The following is a 24975-nucleotide window of genomic DNA, read 5'->3' as shown; positions in this document are numbered from 1 at the left end:
TTCAGAGAGGACCAGAAAAGAGAAAAAGACTTCCAAAGTACAGGAAGTGAAGTCCATAAAGCCAAAATCAACAAAGAGGATGAAAATTAATCCTGATAGCAGTGGTCAGTTTGACAGTGTAGATGGTGACCATGGTCAGATACCCAGTTCCAATCTTAGCTTTTCCTCTGTTGGAGCAGTATTTGGTAGGTAGTGTTATCTCAGTAAATTAATTTGTTCTTAATGTATATATAGCTATAGGAGAATCTGTGTATTCTACTAGAAGTTGTGTAAGTTCTTTTCTCTTTTGCTTTAAAGATATATTTATTAAATTTATGAAGAAATATATAAAATACACACTGTGGTTGTTACTGTAACAGCTTTTAAGTGCTGAGATTTTTGTTGTGGTATATCTACAGAGAAATGTGGAGTTCTCCATGTTCATCAGAACAAGAAGGTCATTGGGGCCAGTAAAGCTGAGGATCACATGACCAGATGTGCTATTCAAGACGTATATGAATTCAATCAAAATTCACAAGCCCCAGCCGCTTACTGCGCCCCCTACTCTGATGTAAGTCAAAGTCACAGAACTACCATGACTTTAAAATCATAATAATATTGTTTATCTGTCTGTTTTTGTCTGTTCTGCATGTTTTGTGTACAATAAAGGTATTATCTTTCCTTTCAATGCTGAATTTGGACTCATATAAATTTGGCAACATTAATCTTCAATTGACAATATATCATCTGGCTGTTGAAAAGACTGTTAATTCAGGCCAATATTTCTTTAATTTTGAATATTTAACAACTGATGGGAGATATCTTAACGTATATGTATGTATGTATGGGTTTTCACTCTCTGTTGTGTGTGGCTGTATGATGTTATTGGCTGTTGTAAATTTCTCTTTGATGTGGGTATTATGGCTGGATCGTGTCTGTGGTGAAAATTTAACTTTTTTAACTTTTTTAACTTTGGTTATGTTGAAAGAAGAGTTAATGCCAGATTCAATTCGGGAAAGAAAATAGCATGTCACTCTGCTTATTCATGCACTAAAGCTCTATGAAAATGACATGTGATGCAGCACCGTTTACAAAAATGTATCCCATGAAAATTACATGTTTATTTTGATTCAGTGTCTTTGAAATATATTTTTAAAATATGCAAATTCATGTACAAAGTCTGATTATTTCTCATCATTTTTTATTGACTTTCAGATATTTAAGCATTCATGAAATAAATTTCTTTAATTTTAGCTTGATACTCAACCCATATGGAGAATGGATATTTCATAATGCTACCCTTTTTATTTCGACCTCAACTTTTTCGAAGAGTTATCTCTCAATCGTTTCTGACATAGAATTACTTCCGTTAAAACACGACTGTGACTCATCGATCTTAACTAGAGTCTGTGTATAATTGTTTTCACTATATGACTGACCACAATAAAATGTTAGGGACATTTGATTCCAAAACTTACTAACTTTTTGTTTTAGTCATCATCAGAGGGTGAAACTCCACCTCCAAAAAGTAAGGGTCGGGGAAAGAAAAAGTCCGCTGGTAGCTCTAACATTGACAGATCCAGAGTTGAAGTGATCGGTAATTCAAAAGTCCTGATTGGTCAGACCCCCAGAGGAATACGGCAGTAAGTATTCTACAGTGGGTGGTTAACATCATCCATCAAAACACGATGGATATTGTATATGTCATACCAAAAACCAAACTAAAAATATAAGTTCTAGCATAACTAAAAGTTTCAGACATCCTACTGTGGAGATTCACCTCAAAGCACAGACGCCTACATCAGGCTAATTCAACATTCACCCAAAGCAAAACACTAACAGAATTTGAAACCAAAGCAACACACAACATAATACCAGATGTATACTAATATATATACTTATATTTTTTTCTGTTACTAACCTGCATACTTATAGTGAATTGTTTTCTCTAGGACTGTGCTATGGAATACCTACTAAAATCACTAATTTCCAATTTAAAGCCAAATTCTGAAACATTATAGGATTCAGAGGTAAAGTCATTCTAACTTATGTTATTAAAATCTATTCCAAAATGGGTGGTTGAAAGTTAATTCAGTTAACTCAATCAGGCAAACATGCCTACATTTTCACAACCTTTGGCACAATTTGTGGAAGGGATCATGTATTAGCAAATGAGAAACTTCCGTTTGGACAATAACTTTGATTTGATTTACAAACTTTTTAGTGGGATTAATATTGAGACCTATGAAATTGATATGAAACATATTTATATAAACTATTTGATGCAGATCCTCAGAATTTATTTGCTTTGTACATTATAACTTTTTTAAATATATATTGTTGTAGACGACAGTTTCAGCAGATGGCTGGACAGGAATCGTTAGTGAACTTTGCCCAGACAGTGTTACTGGCAGATCGCAGTACCAGGACTAAGATGTTGGAGGATTTTTATGTGAAGGCTAACCCAGATCTGTCCAGAATCTTCAGAGAATCTCCACAGCAGCAACAGGCGTCGCCTAGCAATGGTATTCACTTATACATAATCCTGTTCACTCTCAGAATGATACAGTAGTTTTTTTTTACATGTATGCTGTTGTTATTCAGTTAATCCCTCACTACAACAAATTTGACCGAGGATTGAGCTTCCTGGGTATTAGACATATTTACCTGCTTGGGATGATAGCTCGCAGAATGCAAAATGCATTTTATAATACATTTGGGAAATATAATTTTAGCATATTTTGGGTATACACATGTACAGTTGTTATGGAAAAGCTAGCTAAAGTGTTTGGACAGCAAACTCTGGTTTGATCAGCAAACCTGATATACAGCCAAACTTGTTATGTCACCAAAATCGTGGAGAACAGAAGGTGGCGATATATATAATATATAATAGCGAGGTCTTATTGTAGTATTATAACATGATATTTTATCTTTGATAAGATCTGGGCAGCAAATCATATGAAAAGTTGAGAATGAATGTTAAAATCTTCCTGATTACACCACATGACTTGTATCTAGATAAGATATTAAATGATTGATGGACATTTTAGTGACTATAGCCCTATATTCTGGGGGAAAAGGGATTTAATTACACCGATATATAAAGGTACATTTATTTATTTGGTTAAAAAAATGTTTAATCCTATGGAAATTTAATCCTATAAATTTTATAAACAATGTAAAATATTGGGATAATCTATTTCCTTTTAATATGTTTTTTTGTAGACTCCTTGTACAGAAGTAGATCTTCCAAACCCCCAAGGAAAATGAAAGATAACCCCACTTTAGGGGTCAGCTACATGTCTGACAGTGAATCTCTTGGAGCAAAGACCATAACACGGACCAGCAGTCGGGACAGTGATCCATCAGACAGTTTAGAAATTGGTAGGAAAGTAAAAAAGAGGAAAGGAAATGCTTCAATGACAACAAGAACTCGTCGACCCAGTAAAAGGACAACTGGTAATAGTAGTCATAGTAGTGGAGCCAAGATTCATGGTCTAGCCATGTCACCTGTGTGGTCAGTCCAGGACTCGGACAAGGAAGAGGACGAGGGACTGAGGACTTGCCAGTCAGGGCCTCTCTCTACTGAACTGCTGGAGGAGATTGGTGTAGATACAAAAAAGGACACAGTCTCTGGAAAAACTGATGAATGTACTCTCGATGTTTCTGTTTATGAGGACATAGACAGTATATTCCTTTGTGATCGGAAATCCTCCAAATCAGTGAGGAAACCTGCCCCTGGTAGAGGAAGAGAGAGGGAAGGTGCTGAAGGTAAGGGGAGAGACAGGAATGTTCCTCCAGGTGATACGACAGATCGTGATACTTCAGTCGTAGTGTCAGAATCCAATATTGAACTCCTCAATGACAGCACACTGAAGGATGACAGCTTCGACTGCTTCAGTGACCCTCTCAAATGGAAGAAAAAGAAGAAAGCCTTGCCACAAGCGGGGGTAGACAAACTCATTTCTGATGGAGATGCTGATTTCTTAAGCCTCTTTGCAAAAGGAAAAATGAGAAAAAAAGACAAAGTTTTACCTGTTGTGGAAATAAAAGATGACAGTAAAAGTTTGGCAGAACAGACACCAAGTTTGTTTTAATAATCAGTATTACTGAATGCTTGGAAACTTATGCGACCATTTGACATTTTCCATTTTGAATCTTGTATTACACAGAGGATGATTTATTACTTATATCAAATCTCATGAAACTTTAAATGGGTCAAAAATGTACTATATATTGTTAAATTTCATGGAGCTAATATGTCACGGATGCCCTAGTCAGTGCTACCAATTCATGGGCATTAGCTGTTGATAGGGCATTACAAATACAAAACTAAAACTAGATTGTGGGCATTTCAATTTTGCACAACACTGCCCTGTGAAGATTCACCAGTAAACACTTCTATACATTTGCTGGTACAAAATTAAATCCTCCTTGAAGATAACCAACTATACAGTATTGGTCAGAGGGAAAATATTTCCTGAGCCTGAGTTCAAATTTCATGAAAGTATCCCCAGGAATTTTGAGGATAATAGCAACTGCATTAGTTTTCTAGTGTCAAGATTCTTTATTGTTGTATAATTTAATTTTGTATGAAACACGCATTTTCATTGGCTGAAATAATTTTGTTATACCTCCATAACAAATTTTTTGACGTTGCGCAATGTAACGTCATTTTTGATTGGCTGATGACGTTGCGTAATAATTTATCACAGAAAAGAGTTCGTCAAAGAAAGTGAAATATCTTGGTGTGTATAAGACGAAATTAAATTATAAGAATTAACATTAATTATTTTTTCTGTTATACAGTCATAACATAAAAAAACTGGAGTGTACTCTCTTCATAAACCGCTTCGCGGTTTATTTAGAGTACACTCCAGTTTTTTCTGTTATGACTGTATAACAGAAAAAATAATTGATGTTAATCCTTAAATAACGCCCATCCCCTAGTGTAAAAGTTTAGCACCATATTTATCCTCAAATAATCACTCCTTTGCTAGTGTAAAAGTTTAGTATTGAAATTTGGGGAGGGCTTATTCCTTACCTTACTATTTCAAAACTGCATAAATGAAGAAGGGGCTTTTTTACAGGTAAATACTCTTATAGACCAGATCAATGCAAGGCATCAAAAACCCATGTTAACATATATAATCTACCAGCTTTGTTTAAACAAATTCTGCTGAACTTTAATTGTGTGTGAGTTGACAGTAATTAATAATTACGTACAATGTAGGAGTATTTTAATAAAAGAATGAATTCCATCAACCTACATTCATTAGATGGTGTACCATTGTATACAATTTAATTCAAATCTAGATGGTCATTTTCACTACGTTACATGAACGTTCATATAACGTAGTGATAATGAGCATCTATGTTTTGATTAGATTGCATTCTATAATATATAATAGTGACATGTATAAGATTTGTTTAAAAGTGGAAGCTATGTTTAAATATGTTTGCTTGAAATGGCCACAAGAACAAAATATATTGTTGACAGAAATTCTTCATTATGGTGCTTGTTGGTTACCATACATGCTTGACCAGTGTAACATCACACAACCAAAGGTCAATATCACAGATATCCTAGAGTTAAGGTTACTGCTAGGGTCATGGTCATACTGCTGAAGTTAACAATAACCAAAGCTTTTTGTAGAAGATAACTTCTCAATCATAATTCGATGTTGGTAGCATTGATATTATATAATCTCAAAGACACAGTTTTCATTTTTTTTTTTTTTTTTTAATTTAGAATATTCATAGAATGGAAAACAAGCTCTTGCATGACAGTTTATCCTATGGTGCTAATTTGAAGCTTGAAGCATGTGTGTAGGATGATATATGATTTAGTGGGTTAGGATGATATGTGATTTTGCATGGTAGGATGATATGTGATTTAGTGGGTTAGGATGATATGTGATTTAGTGGGTTAGGATGATATGTGATTTTGCATGGTAGGATGATATGTGATTTAGCGGGTTAGGATGATATGTGATTTAGTGGGTTAGGATGATGTGTGATTTAGCGGGTTAGGATGATATGTGATTTAGCGGGTTAGGATGATATGTGATTTAGCGGGTTAGGATGATATGTGATTTAGCGGGTTAGGATGATATGTGATTAAGTGGGTTAGGATGATATGTGAGTTAGCGGGTTAGGATGATATGTGATTTAGCAGGTTAGGATGATATGTGATTTAGCGGGTTAGGATGATATGTGATTTAGCGGGTTAGGATGATATGTGATTTAGCGGGTTAGGATGATATGTGATTTAGCGGGTTAGGATGATATGTGATTAAGTGGGTTAGGATGATATGTGATTTAGCGGGTTAGGATGATATGTGATATAGCGGGTTAGGATGATATATGATTAAGCGGGTTAGTATGATATGTGATTTAGTGGGTTAGGATGATATGTGGTTTAGCATGTTAGGATGATATGTGATTTAGTGGGTTAGGATGATATGTGATTTAGCGGGTTAGGATGATATGTGATTTAGCGGGTTAGGATGATATGTGATTTAGCGGGTTAGGATGATATGTGATTTAGCGGGTTAGGATGATATATGATTTAGTGGGTTAAGTATGATGTGTGATTTAGCGGGTTAGGATGATATGTGATTTAGCGGGTTAGGATGATATGTGATTTAGCGGGTTAGGATGATGTGTGATTTAGCGGGTTAGGATGATATGTGATTTAGCGGGTAAAGATGATATGTGATTTAGCGGGTTAGGAACATGTGTGATTTAGCGGGTTAGGATGATATGTGATTTAGCAGGTTAGGATGATACTGATCTATATCAAATTCAATAGATGGCAGATGTTTTACAAAATCTAAATTTCAATGAATAGATATGAAGTGAGCAAGTTTTTCAAAATTTTAAAATCATGAAGGTTGTCAGAGTTTGTGAATGAAATAAATTTTGTATGCTATTTTTGAGTGTTCATCAGCAGCATGTCAGTTTTATCTCAAAATCTTCACGTTTCACAGATTATGTGAATCACTGTTTATTTTTAAAACAATCATTTTTTTGAGAGTTTTTGAATGAGATTTGTTTTCTTTCAAAGTTGTTTTTGTTAATCAGAGTTTCTGAATGATTGATGATTTTAAGACTTTTGTAGTACATGTATATTATATATTAAAACTGTATTAAACCTGTTTATATATATGATAATAATGGTGCTTGTATTATTTCCACATTCGGAACTAAAGGGAGATAACCTTTGTGATCTAGTCAACATTTTACATGTAAAATCAAACATTTGTCCTTTGGATATTGAGATATACACATGTACTGTGCCATATAGTGTGGTGTATATGGGTACAGTACTACAATGCTAACATGTATATGGTGTTGGAGTTTGTGAATGACTTTTTTTTTTGCTTTCAAAATTGGTTTTGTTTGTTGGGGTTTGTGAATGACAGATTGTTGGCCAATTAAGAGTTCTAGAAATCTACCATACAAGTGAAAAGGCATATTGTATTTTCTTATCTGGAAGATGTTCTTTTTATGTAAAGCATCACATTGGCAATCACATGATTGCTGATATCTGTAGGTGCTAATAGGATCAATTTACATATCACAAAAAATTCAATATCTTCAACAACTCAATGAAGATCATAGCATCTACCTCTCCTATTGCTAGTTTGATATTTGTAAACATAGTGTCAACAAAGTCGCAGTGGCTAGTATTCTTGCCTTCTGTGAGTCCTTGGGGGCATTCTTCTCCCCGATGAGAGTGGATGCTTTATCCTCTTTGGAGAAGAGGTTCCTCACTATTGTACATCAAGCAAACACTTTCCGATACAGGAAACTTGAGATTGGGCCAATGCATTTCCTTGAGTGAGAAAAGGTGGTAGGAAAAAATTCTGGGATGAATCTTCTAAAGGGCTAAAGGATATTTTTGTGTATGCATTGTATGCTGTCAAGAAAAGTTCTAACTAAGTAAAAGGAGGGGGTTGCTTTAGGCGTCATGGTAAACATTAATGTTGACAATACTTTTCCATTTGATATGAGTGAATTAGATTCTTTCTGAAATTTTCTATGCCATGGTGTGGCATCCATCGTCCATCATCAGTGTTGCATAAACGAAGTGTGTGGCTCCTGTAGGGCTGGAGGGGCAGACCCCAATAGGGGAAATTGAGGTATATCTTTAAATCCTACTTTCCTGAACTACTGAGTAGATTTTGATCAAATTTGGTCTGAAGCATTATTGTCAAAGGATATCCGATGTGTAAGTGAGGAGGCTTTACTGGGGAAGGATAGGTGGTGCCCAATAGGGAGAAACAGATGTTTAGCAAATTCTTTAAAAATCCTTATTCTTATTTAAGAATGACTCCATTTGGTCAACATTTGGTTTGAACTGTTGTTGGAAGAGGCGGCTCAAAAAGAAAGAAAAAAGTTGTAATATTTCTTAATTGAGAGTATTTTACCATGATTACTGTAATGAAAATAACAACAACACAAAACTTACATTAGCACAACATTTCACTGTTCCAGAGGAAATGTATTTGGCTACAGAAATTAGAGGAAATCGTAAATGGAGATTGAAAAACTGGTAAAATCACCTAGAATGTGAACAAGTGATTTATTTATAAGAAGTCATTGCAAACGATACAAATCCCTTGCGTACCAACATGAAAACATGAGGTATTCCCATGCTTGAGGTATTCCCATGCTTGACCAATATGATAGTGAATTCGTGAGATATGAAGTAATGACAAAGACCTTGACTTGGGCACCCTGAAACAAGAAGGTGTTCGAGGTATTCTCATACTCTACTGATATATGAAGTTTGATTTAATTCCATTGAACGAAAACAAAAATCTAACTACATGCAAGTACGCACAAATATGTACAAACGAAAGGTACACTATATTTCCCTCTTCCACTTTGCCAGGAGGCCGCGATAGTTCAGTCGGTTAGAGCGCTGGCCACGTAACCTCAGGTGAGGAGATTGCGATAGTTCAGTCGGTTAGAGCGCTGGCCACGTAACCTCAGGTGAGGGGATCGCGATAGCTCAGTCGGTTAGAGCGCTGGCCACGTAACCTCAGGTGAGGGGATCGCGATAGCTCAGTCGGTTAGAGTGCTGGCCACGTAACCTCAGGTGAGGGGATTGCGATAGTTCAGTCGGTTAGAGCTCTGGCCACGTAACCTCAGGTGAGGGGATCGCGATAGCTCAGTCGGTTAGAGTGCTGGCCACGTAATCTCAAGTGAGGGGATTGCGATAGTTCAGTCGGTTAGAGCGCTGGCCACGTAACCTCAAACGAAGATCCGAGGTTCGACGCTCCCTACCCGTGTCGGGTTGTATTTCTCGGGAAGCTGAGAAACGGGCCCGTCTGTGTTGTCGTGGTTGTGTCCTTGGACAAGACACTTTACCCTAATTGCTCTGGATTGCATGCGATGGGCCTCCGGTAGTGAAAAACCATAAAGCACATCAGTGAGCATGATCCCAAAACGCCGACCTTATTTCACAGAGGATAAAATATTGATGGTCAATCATCATAAAAGAATAAAGAAGAAAAAAAAACCAACAAGAAATTGGCGTTTGGTGTTTTTTCCATTGCAAAAATCACGAAGCCACTCCTGAAATCGACTGGCCTGACCTATCGAGTCAACTTAGACATGGAAAATACCTTAGATAGAAGAAGCAGAGATTTAACTACAAACTGAGAGAGGACCAATACAGATCTATCAATATTAACAAAGAACAGAAATGTCACTGTCAACAAAATGTACGATTGGTAACTGAAAGGAATCCGAGTGTTTGTTATCACCTATTTTTGAAGTCCGGGAACCACTGACCGTTTTCCATGGATGAGACTGACGCTAACTCTTAGGATGGATTGATATATGGGTAACCGATATATGTTGCCCTGGTGTTTTGAATAACAAATGTAGCGTTATATTCTAAATGAAATGCAACGTGATAGATCTCAACGAGACTTTCACGTCCAATAAACACGTGCTTCCTGTTGAACGAAGTCTTGCCTAGCTTGGCCATCTTTACTTTAATCGTATCTAATGGTATGGGTATTCTTATATTAACGATTATCGCGTTGAAGGCCTTCCGCTAAATCATGAATAATGCGCCTATTGGAGTTCCTATGTATTGTTTTTTATGGCAAGCATTATCAGTTAGGCCTGATTGTCATTGCGCTAATCTGCGAGAATTCGGTCATAAGCTAAGATTTAAGTACACCAAAATAAATATGTATGAAACAATTGAATTGGAATGGTTGTTTTTGGTTCCAAAACGGATCCATGAAATAGGCCAAAGTTTATTCCTCCGAGACAGCATTGTTTGAAGTATCAGGATGTTTCGTTCTGTATATAGTCTTTATCAATAGCCAACCGGATTATCGTTGTCTGCCACGGTTGGATGTATTTTCACATAAGTTTAGTTTGAGCGGCTGTCATACTTTCCTGAATTCGAACGAGTCAGTTTGATAGGTGTCCCGTACTAAATGCTACACTAGAACTTGATGGTTTTAACTACAGATGTTTCTGGTGGTCGGATTGTCTAGCGTTTCTTCGTTCTTAAAGATTGACCAAGATCACAACTTCATGGTCAGACGTATTATCCACATGTGGACATTTTGTTCAATACTTGGTTGTAATGTCAAATTCGTCGTTGCAGTTTTTCATTTCCTAGATTTTGTCGCATTCGTACATCTATGTTTGAATTCTTAAATGTACACACGTATTCAATGTTTAGAATTCTTCAGCATACACAAAGGCCGGAATATATCCCATTATGGCGAGCCCCGCCCCTCCCCCCGCCCCGCCCCGCCCCTGTATACCTAGTCCTATTTTGATATACTGTTTTACTTTCTTGATTTCCACAGTTTTGCTCCAATAGTACTAAACTGACGTAAAAGATTCGTCGATGCAGTATTAATTCATCTTTTGGCATGTGCTGAAACTACCTTGATTAATATATTAATATTTAATTATTTTTTTTATTCAAATCACATGTTGTACTTTAGTTCAATTTTTTTCCATAGATTTTACGTTGGTGTGTCCAGCTAGATTACAGGTACTTTCTGTTGTCAACAACTCAAAATTATGAAACAAACAAAGACATCTCCTACAATTTACGTATGTGGTTTGTGGTTGTACGCGCGCGGCATAAATTTATGTACCAAATGGTAGTCTGGGAATGATTGAGATAATGATCGTAACAACACATCACGCATTGTATCTTTATCGGGATACCCTAATTAAAATGTATTGTTTCTATAGCACACGGTCGGTGCAGACGTACTCGGAGTAGCAGGGGACCACACAGCCAGTCCGAGACTCGACAGGGCCGTATTTCACTGTCTATACTAAGTGTATTACGCCAGAAAAGACAAATGACATCGCAAGAAGTCAAAGGTCAATGGCTCTTGGTGAATCTTTAGTAGCGAATATGGAACTTAAATGATTTTGTTAAATGATATCTTAGTCATTATAAATTTTAATTAGACAATTTCAGGTCACAAATTATTGGTACCGAAATTTTTGGACAAACGTACTATATTATCATAGAGCTTTCAGCTGTATTCGATTGCTTTAGTTGAAGTTAGTTGTGTGTTGTTTCCTACAAGAAGTGTAGATGCACCTATTCATCATCTCGCTAATCAGGTTTGAGTGCGTTAAAATAAATTCGTTTACAGTAAACGGCAAATGAATGTTCTTTCCTAAGAGACATTTAGGATATCAGCAAATTGTTTAGAAGATGTTGTTTAGGTACCAAACGTTTTATTTCCCTAAAGATTTGGCATAGAAATATCAATACATGCAATGGAAATAATTGATAGTATGGACAACTAGCTCAGAAGAAACTCTGACCCGTCAGTATGGGACTTTTGGTCCTTAAATTATTTATTGATCAGGATTAAATATAACAACTACACTCATGGTAATACCAGGACGGATGTCCAGGGTGAGGCCAACGGCCGTGGTTATACAAGGACGGGCGTCCAGGGTGAGGCCAACAGCTATGGTCATACAAGGATGGGTGTCCAGAATGAGGCCAATAACCATGGTCATACCAGGACGGATGTCCAGAATGAGGCCAACAGCCATGATCATATAAGGACGGGTGTCCAGAGTGAGGCCAACAATTATGGTCATACAAGGATGGATGTCCAGGGTGAGGCCAATAGCCGTGATCATACAAGGATGGATGTCCAGGGTGAGGCCAATAGCCGTGATCATACAAGGACGGATGTCCAGGGTGAGGCCAACAGCCATGGTCATACGAGGACGGATGTCCAGGGTGAGGCCAACAGCCATGGTCATACAAGGACGGATGTCCAGGGTGAGGCCAATAGCCGTTGTCATACAAGGACGGGTGTCCAGAGTGAGGCCAACAGCTATAGTCATACAAGGACCGGTATCCAGGGTGAGGCTAACAGCCGTGGTCATACAAGGACGGATGTCCATTGTGAGATGAATAGATCAATCACAACAGTTGCAATGGATACAGCAGATCTTTCTCTTCGTCATCAATGTCCCTTCTAATCAGAGGGCAAGGAAGAAAATCCTCGAATCCTCAGGGCTACCACACGATTTAAATGCAGTGGGATACGTCAAGCCTTATACTTGAGTTCTACAATGTCCCCTGAACAGAACTTCTTCCATGGTCAACATTTAGTCGTCTCTTACGACATTTCTCTGCAACGATACGTAGGATAGTATATCACGGTGTGGGACTGTTACAGTAGGATGGTATATCACGGTATGTGACTGTTACAGTAGGATGGTATATCACGGTGTGTGACTGTTACAGTAGGATAGTATATCACGGTGTGGGACTGTTACAGTAGGATGGTATATCACGGTGTGGGACTGTTACAGTAGGATGGTATATCACGGTGTGGGACTGTTACAGTAGGATGGTATATCACGGTGTGGGACTGTTACAGTAGGATGGTATATCACGGTGTGTGACTGTTACAGTAGGATGGTATATCACGGTGTGGGACTGTTACAGCAGGATGGTATATCACGGTGTGTGACTGTTACAGCAGGATGGTATATCACGGTGTGTGACTGTTACAGTAGGATGGTATATCACGGTGTGTGACTGTTACAGTAGTATGGTATATCACGGTGTGGGACTGTTACAGCAGGATGGTATATCACGGTGTGTGACTGTTACAGTAGGATGGTATATCACGGTGTGTGACTGTGTTACAGTAGGATGGTATATCACGGTGTGTGACTGTGTTACAGTAGGATGGTATATCACGGTGTGTGACTGTGTTACAGTAGGATGGTATATCACGGTGTGTGACTGTGTTACAGTAGGATGGTATATCACGGTGTGTGACTGTTACAGTAGTATGGTATATCACGGTGTGTGACTGTTACAGCAGGATGGTATATCACGGTGTGTGACTGTGTTACAGTAGGATGGTATATCACGGTGTGTGACTGTTACAGTAGGATGGTATATCACGGTGTGGGACTGTTACAGTAGGATGGTATATCACGGTGTGTGACTGTGTTACAGCAGGATGGTATATCACGGTGTGTGACTGTGTTACAGTAGGATGGTATATCACGGTGTGTGACTGTGTTACAGTAGGATGGTATATCACGGTGTGTGACTGTTACAGTAGTATGGTATATCACGGTGTGTGACTGTTACAGCAGGATGGTATATCACGGTGTGTGACTGTTACAGTAGGATGGTATATCACAGTGTGTGACTGTGTTACAGTAGGATGGTATATCACGGTGTGTGACTGTTACAGTAGGATGGTATATCACGGTGTGTGACTGTTACAGTAGGATGGTATATCACGGTGTGTGACTGTTACAGTAGGATGGTATATCACGGTGTGTGACTGTTACAGTAGGATGGTATATCACGGTGTGTGACTGTTACAGTAGGATGGTATATCACGGTGTGTGACTGTTACAGTAGTATGGTATATCACGGTGTGTGACTGTTACAGTAGGATGGTATATCACGGTGTGTGACTGTGTTACAGTAGGATGGTATATCACGGTGTGTGACTGTTACAGTAGGATTGTATATCACGGTGTGTGACTGTGTTATAGTAGGATGGTATATCACGGTGTGTGACTGTGTTACAGTAGGATGGTATATCACGGTGTGTGACTGTGTTACAGTAGGATGGTATATCACGGTGTGTGACTGTGTTACAGTAGGATGGTATATCACGGTGTGTGACTGTGTTACAGTAGGATGGTATATCACGGTGTGTGACTGTGTTACAGTAGGATGGTATATCACGGTGTGTGACTGTGTTACAGTAGGATGGTATATCACGGTGTGTGACTGTTACAGTAGGATGGTATATCACGGTGTGTGACTGTTACAGTAGGATGGTATATCACGGTGTGTGACTGTGTTACAGTAGGATGGTATATCACGGTGTGTGACTGTTACAGTAGGATGGTATATCACGGTGTGGGACTGTTACAGTAGGATGGTATATCACGGTGTGTGACTGTTACAGTAGTATGGTATATCACGGTGTGTGACTGTTACAGTAGGATGGTATATCACGGTGTGTGACTGTTACAGTAGGATGGTATATCACGGTGTGTGACTGTTACAGTAGGATGGTATATCACGGTATGTGACTGTCACAGTAGGATGGTATATCACGGTGTGTGACTGTGTTACAGTAGGATGATATATCACGGTGTGTGACTGTTACACTAGGATGGTATATCACGGTGTGTGACTGTTACAGTAGTATGGTATATCACGGTGTGTGACTGTTACAGTAGGATGGTATATCACGGTGTGTGACTGTTACAGTAGGATGGTATATCACGGTGTGTGACTGTGTTACAGTAGGATGGTATATCACGGTGTGTGTCTGTTACAGTAGGATGGTATATCACGGTGTGTGACTGTTACAATAGGATGGTATATCACGGTGTGTGACTGTTACAGTAGGATGGTATATCACGGTGTGTGACTGTTACAGTAGGATGGTATATCATGGTGTGTGACTGTTACAGTAGGATGGTATATCACGGTGTGTGACTGTTACAGTAGGATGGTATATCACGGTGTTTGACTGTTACAGTAGGATGGTATATCACGGTGTGTGACTGTTACAGTAGGATGGTATATCACGGTGTGTGACTGTTACAGTAGGATGGTATATCACGGTGTTTGACTGTTACAGTAGGATGGTATATCACGGTGTGTGACTGTTACAGTAGGATGGTATATCACGGTGTGTGACTGTGTTACAGTAGGATGGCATATCACGGTGTGTGACTGTTACAGTAGGATGGTATATCACGGTGTGTGACTGTTACAGTAGGATGGTATATCACGGTGTGTGACTGTGTTACAGTAGGATGGTATATCACGGTATATGACTGTTACAGTAGGATGGTATATCACGGTGTGTGACTGTTACAGTAGGATGGTATATCACGGTGTGTGACTGTTACAGTAGGATGGTATATCACGGTGTGTGACTGTGTAACAGTAGGATGGTATATCACGGTGTGTGACTGTGTTACAGTAGGATGGTATATCACGGTGTGTGACTGTTACAGTAGGATGGTATATCACGGTGTGTGACTGTTACAGTAGGATGGTATATCACGGTGTGTGACTGTGTTACTGTAGGATGGTATATCACGGTGTGTGACTGTGTTACAGTAGGATGGTATATCACGGTATATGACTGTTACAGTAGGATGGTATATCACGGTGTGTGACTGTTACAGTAGGATGGTATATCACGGTGTGTGACTGTGTTACAGTAGGATGGTATATCACGGTGTGTGACTGTGTTACAGTAGGATGGTATATCACGGTGTGTGACTGTTACAGTAGGATGGTATATCACGGTGTGTGACTGTTACAGTAGGATGGTATATCACGGTGTGTAACTGTGTTACAGTAGGATGGTATATCACGGTGTGTGACTGTTACAGTAGGATGGTATATCACGGTGTGTGACTGTTACAGTAGGATGGTATATCACGGTGTGTGACTGTTACAGTAGGATGGTATATCATGGTGTGTGACTGTTACAGTAGGATGGTATATCGCGGTGTGTGACTGTTACAGTAGGATGGTATATCATGGTGTGTGACTGTTACAGTAGGATGGTATATCACGGTGTGTGACTATATTACAGTAGGATGGTATATCACGGTGTGTGACTGTTACAGTAGGATGGTATATCACGGTGTGTGACTGTTACAGTAGGATGGTATATCACGGTGTGTGACTGTTACAGTAGGATGGTATATCACGGTGTGTGACTGTTACAGTAGGATGGTATATCACGGTGTGTGACTGTTACAGTAGTATGGTATATCACGGTGTGTGACTGTGTTACAGTAGGATGGTATATCACGGTGTGTGACTGTTACAGTAGGATGGTATATCACGGTGTGTGACTGTTACAGTAGGATGGTATATCACGGTGTGTGACTGTGTTACAGTAGGATGGTATATCACGGTGTGTGACTGTGTTACAGTAGGATGGTATATCACGGTGTGTGACTGTTACAGTAGGATGGTATATCGCGGTGTGTGACTGTTACAGTAGGATGGTATATCACGGTGTGTGACTGTTACAGTAGGATGGTATATCACGTTGTGTGACTGTGTTACAGTAGGATGGTATATCACGGTGTGTGACTGTTACAGTAGGATGGTATATCACGGTGTGTGACTGTTACAGTAGGATGGTATATCATGGTGTGTGACTGTTACAGTAGGATGGTATATCACGGTGTGTGACTGTTACAGTAGGATGGTATATCACGGTGTGTGACTGTTACAGTAGGATGGTATATCACGGTGTGTGACTGTTACAGTAGGATGGTATATCACGGTGTGTGACTATATTACAGTAGGATGGTATATCGCGGTGTGTGACTGTTACAGTAGGATGGTATATCACGGTGTGTGACTGTGTTACATTAGGATGGTATATCACGGTGTGTGACTGTTACAGTAGGATGGTATATCACGGTGTGTGACTGTTACAGTAGGATGGTATATCACGGTGTGTGACTGTTACAGTAGGATGGTATATCACGGTGTGTGACTGTTACAGTAGGATGGTATATCACGGTGTGTGACTATATTACAGTAGGATGGTATATCGCGGTGTGTGACTGTTACAGTAGGATGGTATATCACGGTGTGTGACTGTTACAGTAGGATGGTATATCACGGTGTGTGACTATATTACAGTAGGATGGTATATCACGGTGTGTGACTGTGTTACAGTGGGATGGTATATCACGGTGTGTGACTGTTACAGTAGGATGGTATATCACGGTGTGTGACTGTTACAGTAGGATGGTATATCACGGTGTGTGACTGTGTTACAGTAGGATGGTATATCACGGTATATGACTGTTACAGTAGGATGGTATATCACGGTGTGTGACTGTGTTACAGTAGGATGGTATATCACGGTGTGTGACTGTGTTACAGTAGGATGGTAAATCACGGTGTGTGACTGTTACAGTAGGATGGTATATCACGGTGTGTGACTGTTACAGTAGGATGGTATATCACGGTGTGTGACTGTTACAGTAGGATGGTATATCACGGTGTGTGACTATAACAGTAGGATGGTATATCACGGTGTGTGTCTGTGTTACAGTAGGATGGTATATCACGGTGTGTGACTGTTACAGTAGGATGGTATATCACGGTGTGTGACTGTTACAGTAGGATGGTATATCACGGTGTGTGACTGTTACAGTAGGATGGTATATCACGGTGTGTGACTGTTACAGTAGGATGGTATATCACGGTGTGTGACTGTTACAGTAGGATGGTATATCACGGTGTGTGACTGTTACAGTAGGATGGTATATCACGGTGTGTGACTGTTACAGTAGGATGGTATATCACGGTGTGTGACTATAACAGTAGGATGGTATATCACGGTGTGTGTCTGTGTTACAGTAGGATGGTATATCACGGTGTGTGACTGTTACAGTAGGATGGTATATCACGGTGTGTGACTGTTACAGTAGGATGGTATATCACGGTGTGTGACTGTGTTACAGTAGGATGGTATATCACGGTGTGTGACTGTTACAGTAGGATGGTATATCACGGTGTTTGACTGTTACAGTAGGATGGCATATCACGGTGTGTGACTGTTACAGTAGGATGGTATATCATGGTGTGTGACTGTTACAGTAGGATGGTATATCACGGTGTGTGACTGTTACAGTAGGATGGTATATCACGGTGTGTGAATGTGTTACAGTAGGATGGTATATCACGGTATATGACTGTTACAGTAGGATGGTATATCACGGTGTGTGACTGTTACAGTAGGATGGTATATCACGGTGTGTGACTGTTACAGTAGGATGGTATATCACGGTGTGTGACTGTGTTACAGTAGGATGGTATATCACGGTGTGTGACTGTTACAGTAGGATGGTATATCACGGTGTGTGCCTGTGTTACAGTAGGATGGTATATCACGGTGTGTGACTGTTACAGTAGGATGGTATATCACGGTGTGTGACTGTTACAGTAGGATGGTATATCACGGTGTATGACTGTGTTACAGTAGGATGGTATATCACGGTGTGTGACTGTTACAGTAGGATGGTATATCACGGTGTGTGACTGCTACAGTAGGATGGTATATCACGGTGTGTGACTGATACAGTAGGATGGTATATCACGGTGTGTGACTGTTACAGTAGGATGGTATATCACGGTGTGTGACTGTGTTACACTAGGATGGTATATCACGGTGTGTGACTGTTACAGTAGGATGGTATATCACGGTGTGTGACTGTTACAGTAGGATGGTATATCACGGTGTGTGACTGTTACAGTAGGATGGTATATCACGGTGTGTGACTGTGTTACAGTAGGATGGTATATCACGGTGTATGACTGTGTTACAGTAGGATGGTATATCACGGTGTGTGACTGTTACAGTAGGATGGTATATCATGGTGTGTGACTGTTACAGTAGGATGGTATATCACGGTGTGTGACTGTTACAGTAGGATGGTATATCACGGTGTGTGACTGTTACAGTAGGATGGTATATCACGGTGTGTGACTGTGTTACAGTAGGATGGTATATCACGGTGTGTGACTTACAGTAGGATGGTATATCACGGTGTGTGACTGTGTTACAGTAGGATGGTATATCACGGTGTGTGACTGTTACAGTAGGATGGTATATCACGGTGTGTGACTGTTACAGTAGGATGGTATATCACGGTGTGTGACTGTGTTACAGTAGGATGGTATATCACGGTGTGTGACTGTTACAGTAGGATGGTATATCACGGTGTGTGACTGTTACAGTAGGGTGGTATATCACGGTGTGTGACTGTTACAGTAGGATGGTATATCACGGTGTGTGACTGTGTTACAGTAGGATGGTATATCACGGTGTGTGACTGTTACAGTAGGATGGATATATCACGGTGTGTGACTGTTACAGTAGGATGGATATATCACGGTGTGTGACTGTTACAGTAGGATGGTATATCACGGTGTGTGACTGTTACAGTAGGATGGTATATCACGGTGTGTGACTGTTACAGTAGGATGGTATATCACGGTGTGTGACTGTTACAGAAGGATGGTATATCACGGTGTGTGACTGTTACAGTAGGATGGTATATCACGGTGTGTGACTTACAGTAGGATGGTATATCACGGTGTGTGACTGTTACAGTAGGATGGTATATCACGGTGTGTGTCTGTTACAGTAGGATGGTATATCACGGTGTGTGACTGTTACAGTAGGATGGTATATCACGGTGTGTGACTGTGTTACAGTAGGATGGTATATCACGGTGTGTGACTGTTACAGTAGGATGGTATATCACGGTGTGTGACTGTGTTACAGTAGGATGGTATATCACGGTGTGTGACTGTTACAGTAGGATGGCATATCACGGTGTGTGACTGTGTTACAGTAGGGTGGTATATCACGGTGTGTGACTGTTACAGTAGGATGGCATATCACGGTGTGTGACTGTGTTACAGTAGGATGGTATATCACGGTGTGTGACTGTTACAGCAGGATGGTATATCACGGTGTGTGACTGTTACAGTAGGATGGTATATCACGGTGTGTGACTGTTACAGTAGGATGGTATATCACGGTGTGTGACTGTTACAGTAGGATGGTATATCACGGTGTGTGACTGTTACAGTAGGATGGTATATCACGGTGTGTGACTGTTACAGTAGGATGGTATATCACGGTGTGTGACTGTTACAGTAGGATGGTATATCACGGTGTGTGACTGTTACAGTAGGATGGTATATCACGGTGTGTGACTGTGTTACAGTAGGATGGTATATCACGGTGTGTGACTGTGTTACAGTAGGATGGTATATCACGGTGTGTGACTGTGTTACAGTAGGATGGTATATCACGGTGTGTAACTGTGTTACAGTAGGATGGTATATCACGGTGTGTGACTGTTACAGTAGGATGGTATATCACGGTGTGTGACTGTTACAGTAGGATGGTATATCACGGTGTGTGACTGTTACAGTAGGATGGTATATCACGGTGTGTGACTGTGTTACAGTAGGATGGTATATCATGGTGTGTGACTGTTACAGTAGGATGGTATATCACGGTGTGTGACTGTTACAGTAGGATGGTATATCACGGTGTGTGACTGTGTTACAGTAGGATGGTATATCATGGTGTGTGACTGTTACAGTAGGATGGTATATCACGGTGTGTGACTGTTACAGTAGGATGGTATATCACGGTGTGTGACTTTGATATATCACGGTGTGTGACTGTTACAGTAGGATGGTATATCACGGTGTGTGACTGTGTTACAGTAGGATGGTATATCACGGTGTGTGACTGTGTTACAGTAGGATGGTATATCATGGTGTGTGACAGTATGATGGTATATCACGGTGTGTGACTGTTACAGTAGGATGGTATATCACGGTGTGTGACTTTGATACATCACGGTGTGTGACTGTTACAGTAGGATGGTATATCACGGTGTGTGACTGTGTTACAGTAGGATGGTATATCACGGTGTGTGACTGTGTTACAGTAGGATGGTATATCACGGTGTGTGACTGTTACAGTAGGATGGTATATCACGGTGTGTGACTGTTACAGTAGGATGGTATATCACGGTGTGTGACTGTTACAGTAGGATGGTATATCACGGTGTGTGACTGTGTTACAGTAGGATGGTATATCACGGTGTGTGACTGTTACAGTAGGATGGTATATCACGGTGTGTGACTGTTACAGTAGGATGGTATATCACGGTGTGTGAGTGTTACAGTAGGATGGTACAGTGTATATCACGGTGTGTGACTGTGTTACAGTAGGATGGTATATCACGGTGTGTGACTGTGTTACAGTAGGATGGTATATCACGGTGTGTGACTGTGTTACAGTAGGAATGGTATATCACGGTGTGTGACTGTTACAGTAGGATGGTATATCACGGTGTGTGACTGTGTTACAGTAGGATGGTATATCACGGTGTGTGACTGTTACAGTAGGATGGTATATCACGGTGTGTGTCTGTTACATTAGGATGGTATATCACGGTGTGTGACTGTGTTACAGTAGGATGGTATATCACGGTGTGTGTCTGTTACAGTAGGATGGTATATCACGGCGTGTGACTGTTACAGTAGGATGTTATATCACGGTGTGTGACTGTGTTACAGTAGGATGGTATATCACGGTGTGTGACTGATACAGTAGGATGGTATATCACGGTGTGTGACTGTTACAGTAGAATGGTATATCACGGTGTGTGACTGTTACAGTAGGATGGTATATCACGGTGTGTGACTGTTACAGTATGATGGTATATCACGGTGTGTGACTGTGTTACAGTAGGATGGTATATCATGGTGTGTGACTGTTACAGTAGGATGTTATATCACGGTGTGTGACTGTTACAGTAGGATGGTATATCACGGTGTGTGACTGTTACAGTAGGATGGTATATCACGGTGTGTGACTGTGTTACAGTAGGATGGTATATCACGGTGTGTGACTGTGTTACAGTAGGATGGTATATCACGGTGTGTGACTGTTACAGTAGGATGGTATATCACGGTGTGTGTCTGTTACAGTAGGATGGTATATCACGGTATGTGACTGTGTTACAGTAGGATGGTATATCACGGTGTGTGTCTGTTACAGTAGGATGGTATATCACGGCGTGTGACTGTTACAGTAGGATGTTATATCACGGTGTGTGACTGTGTTACAGTAGGATGGTATATCACGGTGTGTGACTGATACAGTAGGATGGTATATCACGGTGTGTGACTGTTACAGTAGAATGGTATATCACGGTGTGTGACTGTTACAGTAGGATGGTATATCACGGTGTGTGACTGTTACAGTATGATGGTATATCACGGTGTGTGACTGTGTTACAGTAGGATGGTATATCATGGTGTGTGACTGTTACAGTAGGATGTTATATCACGGTGTGTGACTGTTACAGTAGGATGTTATATCATGGTGTGTGACTGTTACAGTAGGATGATATATCACGGTGTGTGACTGTTACAGTAGGATGGTATATCACGGTGTGTGACTGTGTTACAGTAGGATGGTATATCACGGTGTGTGACTGTTACAGTAGGATGATATATCACGGTGTGTGACTGTTACAGTAGGATGGTATATCACGGTATATGACTGTTACAGTAGGATGGTATATCACGGTGTGTGACTGTTACAGTAGGATGGTATATCACGGTGTGTGACTGTTACAGTAGGATGGTATATCACGGTGTGTGACTGTTACAGTAGGATGGTATATCACGGTGTGTGACTGTTACAGTAGGATGGTATATCACGGTGTGTGACTGTTACAGTAGGATGGTATATCACGGTGTGTGACTGTTACAGTAGGATGGTATATCACGGTGTGTGACTGTGTTACAGTAGGATGGTATATCACGGTGTGTGTCTGTTACAATAGGATGGTATATCACGGTGTGTGACTGTGTTACAGTAGGATGGTATATCATGGTGTGTGACTGTTACAGTAGGATGGTATATCACGGTGTGTGACTGTGTTACAGTAGGATGGTATATCACGGTGTGTGACTGTGTTACAGTAGGATGGTATATCACGGTGTGTGACTGTTACAGTAGGATGGTATATCACGGTGTGTGACTGTTACAGTAGGATGGTATATCACGGTGTGTGACTGTTACAGTAGGATGGTATATCACGGTGTGTGACTGTTACAGTAGGATGGTATATCATGGTGTGTGACTGTTACAGTAGGATGGTATATCACGGTGTGTGACTGTGTTACAGTAGGATGGTATATCACGGTGTGTGACTGTTACAGTAGGATGGTATATCACGGTGTGTGACTGTTACAGTAGGATGGTATATCGCGGTGTGTGACTGTTACAGTAGGATGGTATATCACGGTGTGTGACTGTTACAGTAGGATGGTATATCACGGTGTGTGACTGTTACAGTAGGATGGTATATCACGGTGTGTGACTGTGTTACAGTAGGATGGTATATCACGGTGTGTGACTGTTACAGTAGGATGGTATATCACGGTATGTGACTGCGTTACAGTAGGATGGTATATCACGGTGTGTGACTGTTACAGTAGGATGATATATCACGGTGTGTGACTGTTACAGTAGGATGGTATATCACGGTGTGTGACTGTTACAGTAGGATGGTATATCACGGTGTGTGACTGTTACAGTAGGATGATATATCACGGTGTGTGACTGTTACAGTAGGATGATATATCACGGTGTGTGACTGTGTTACAGTAGGATGGTATATCACGGTGTGTGACTGTTACAGTAGGATGGTATATCACGGTGTGTGACTGTTACAGTAGGATGGTATATCACGGTGTGTGACTGTGTTACAGTAGGATGGTATATCACGGTGTGTGACTGTGTTACAGTAGGATGGTATATCACGGTGTGTGACTGTGTTACAGTAGGATGGTATATCACGGTGTGTGACTGTGTTACAGTAGGATGGTATATCACGGTGTGTGACTGTTACAGTAGGATGGTATATCACGGTGTGTGACTGTGTTACAGTAGGATGGTATATCACGGTGTGTGACTGTGTTACAGTAGGATGGTATATCACGGTGTGTGACTGTGTTACAGTAGGATGGTATATCACGGTGTGTGACTGTGTTACAGTAGAATGGTATATCATGGTGTGTGACTGTTACAGTAGGATGGTATATCACGGTGTGTGACTGTGTTACAGTAGGATGGTATATCACGGCGTGTGACTGTTACAGTAGGATGGTATATCACGGCGTGTGACTGTTACAGTAGGATGGTATATCACGATGTGTGACTATGTTACAGTAGGATGGTATATCACGGTGTGTGACTGTTACAGTAGGATGGTATATCACGGTGTGTGACTGTTACAGTAGGATGGTATATCACGGTGTGTGACTGTGTTACAGTAGGATGGTATATCATGGTGTGTGACTGTGTTACAGTAGGATGGTATATCACGGTGTGTGACTGTGTTACAGTAGGATGGTATATCACGGTGTGTGACTGTTACAGTAGGATGGTATATCACGGTGTGTGACTGTGTTACAGTAGGATGGTATATCACGGTGTGTGACTGTTACAGTAGGATGGTATATCACGGTGTGTGACTGTTACAGTAGAATGGTATATCACGGTGTGTGACTGTTACAGTAGGATGGTATATCACGGTGTGTGACTGTGTTACAGTAGGATGGTATATCACGGTGTGTGACTGTGTTACAGTAGGATGGTATATCACGGTGTGTGACTGTGTTACAGTAGGATGGTATATCACGGTGTGTGACTGTGTTACAGTAGGATGGTATATCACGGTGTGTGACTGTGTTACAGTAGGATGGTATATCACGGTGTGTGACTGTTACAGTAGGATGGTATATCACGGTGTGTGACTGTGTTACAGTAGGATGGTATATCACGGTGTGTGACTGTGTTACAGTAGGAT

The 24975-nt window shown here is 40.4% G+C and overlaps 2 protein-coding genes across 3 annotated transcripts in view; both read left to right on the top strand.

The window, feature by feature from the left end:
- The window catches only part of LOC117326027 (DNA excision repair protein ERCC-6-like 2), a 29976-nt gene extending 25418 nt beyond the window's left edge, over positions 1-4558 (top strand). For both annotated transcript variants that reach the window (XM_033882611.1, XM_033882609.1), the window contains exons 23-27: positions 6-185; positions 399-550; positions 1474-1622; positions 2326-2504; positions 3208-4558. In XM_033882611.1, coding sequence (XP_033738502.1) covers positions 6-185; positions 399-550; positions 1474-1622; positions 2326-2504; positions 3208-4079 — 1532 coding nt within the window. In that variant the 3' untranslated portion in view covers positions 4080-4558. The remainder of the gene's footprint in view (positions 1-5; positions 186-398; positions 551-1473; positions 1623-2325; positions 2505-3207) is intronic.
- Positions 4559-11985: 7427 nt separating this feature from the next.
- LOC117326531 lies at positions 11986-12495 on the top strand. The gene has a single exon (XM_033883287.1). The coding sequence runs from the start codon at positions 11986-11988 to the stop codon at positions 12493-12495; it is 510 nt and encodes a 169-aa protein (XP_033739178.1).
- Positions 12496-24975: the final 12480 nt, after the last annotated feature.

Source organism: Pecten maximus, chromosome 4 (genome assembly GCF_902652985.1).
Source record: "Pecten maximus chromosome 4, xPecMax1.1, whole genome shotgun sequence".
NCBI lineage: Eukaryota > Metazoa > Mollusca > Bivalvia > Pectinida > Pectinidae > Pecten > Pecten maximus.
This window is presented reverse-complemented; position numbering and strand designations above follow the sequence as displayed.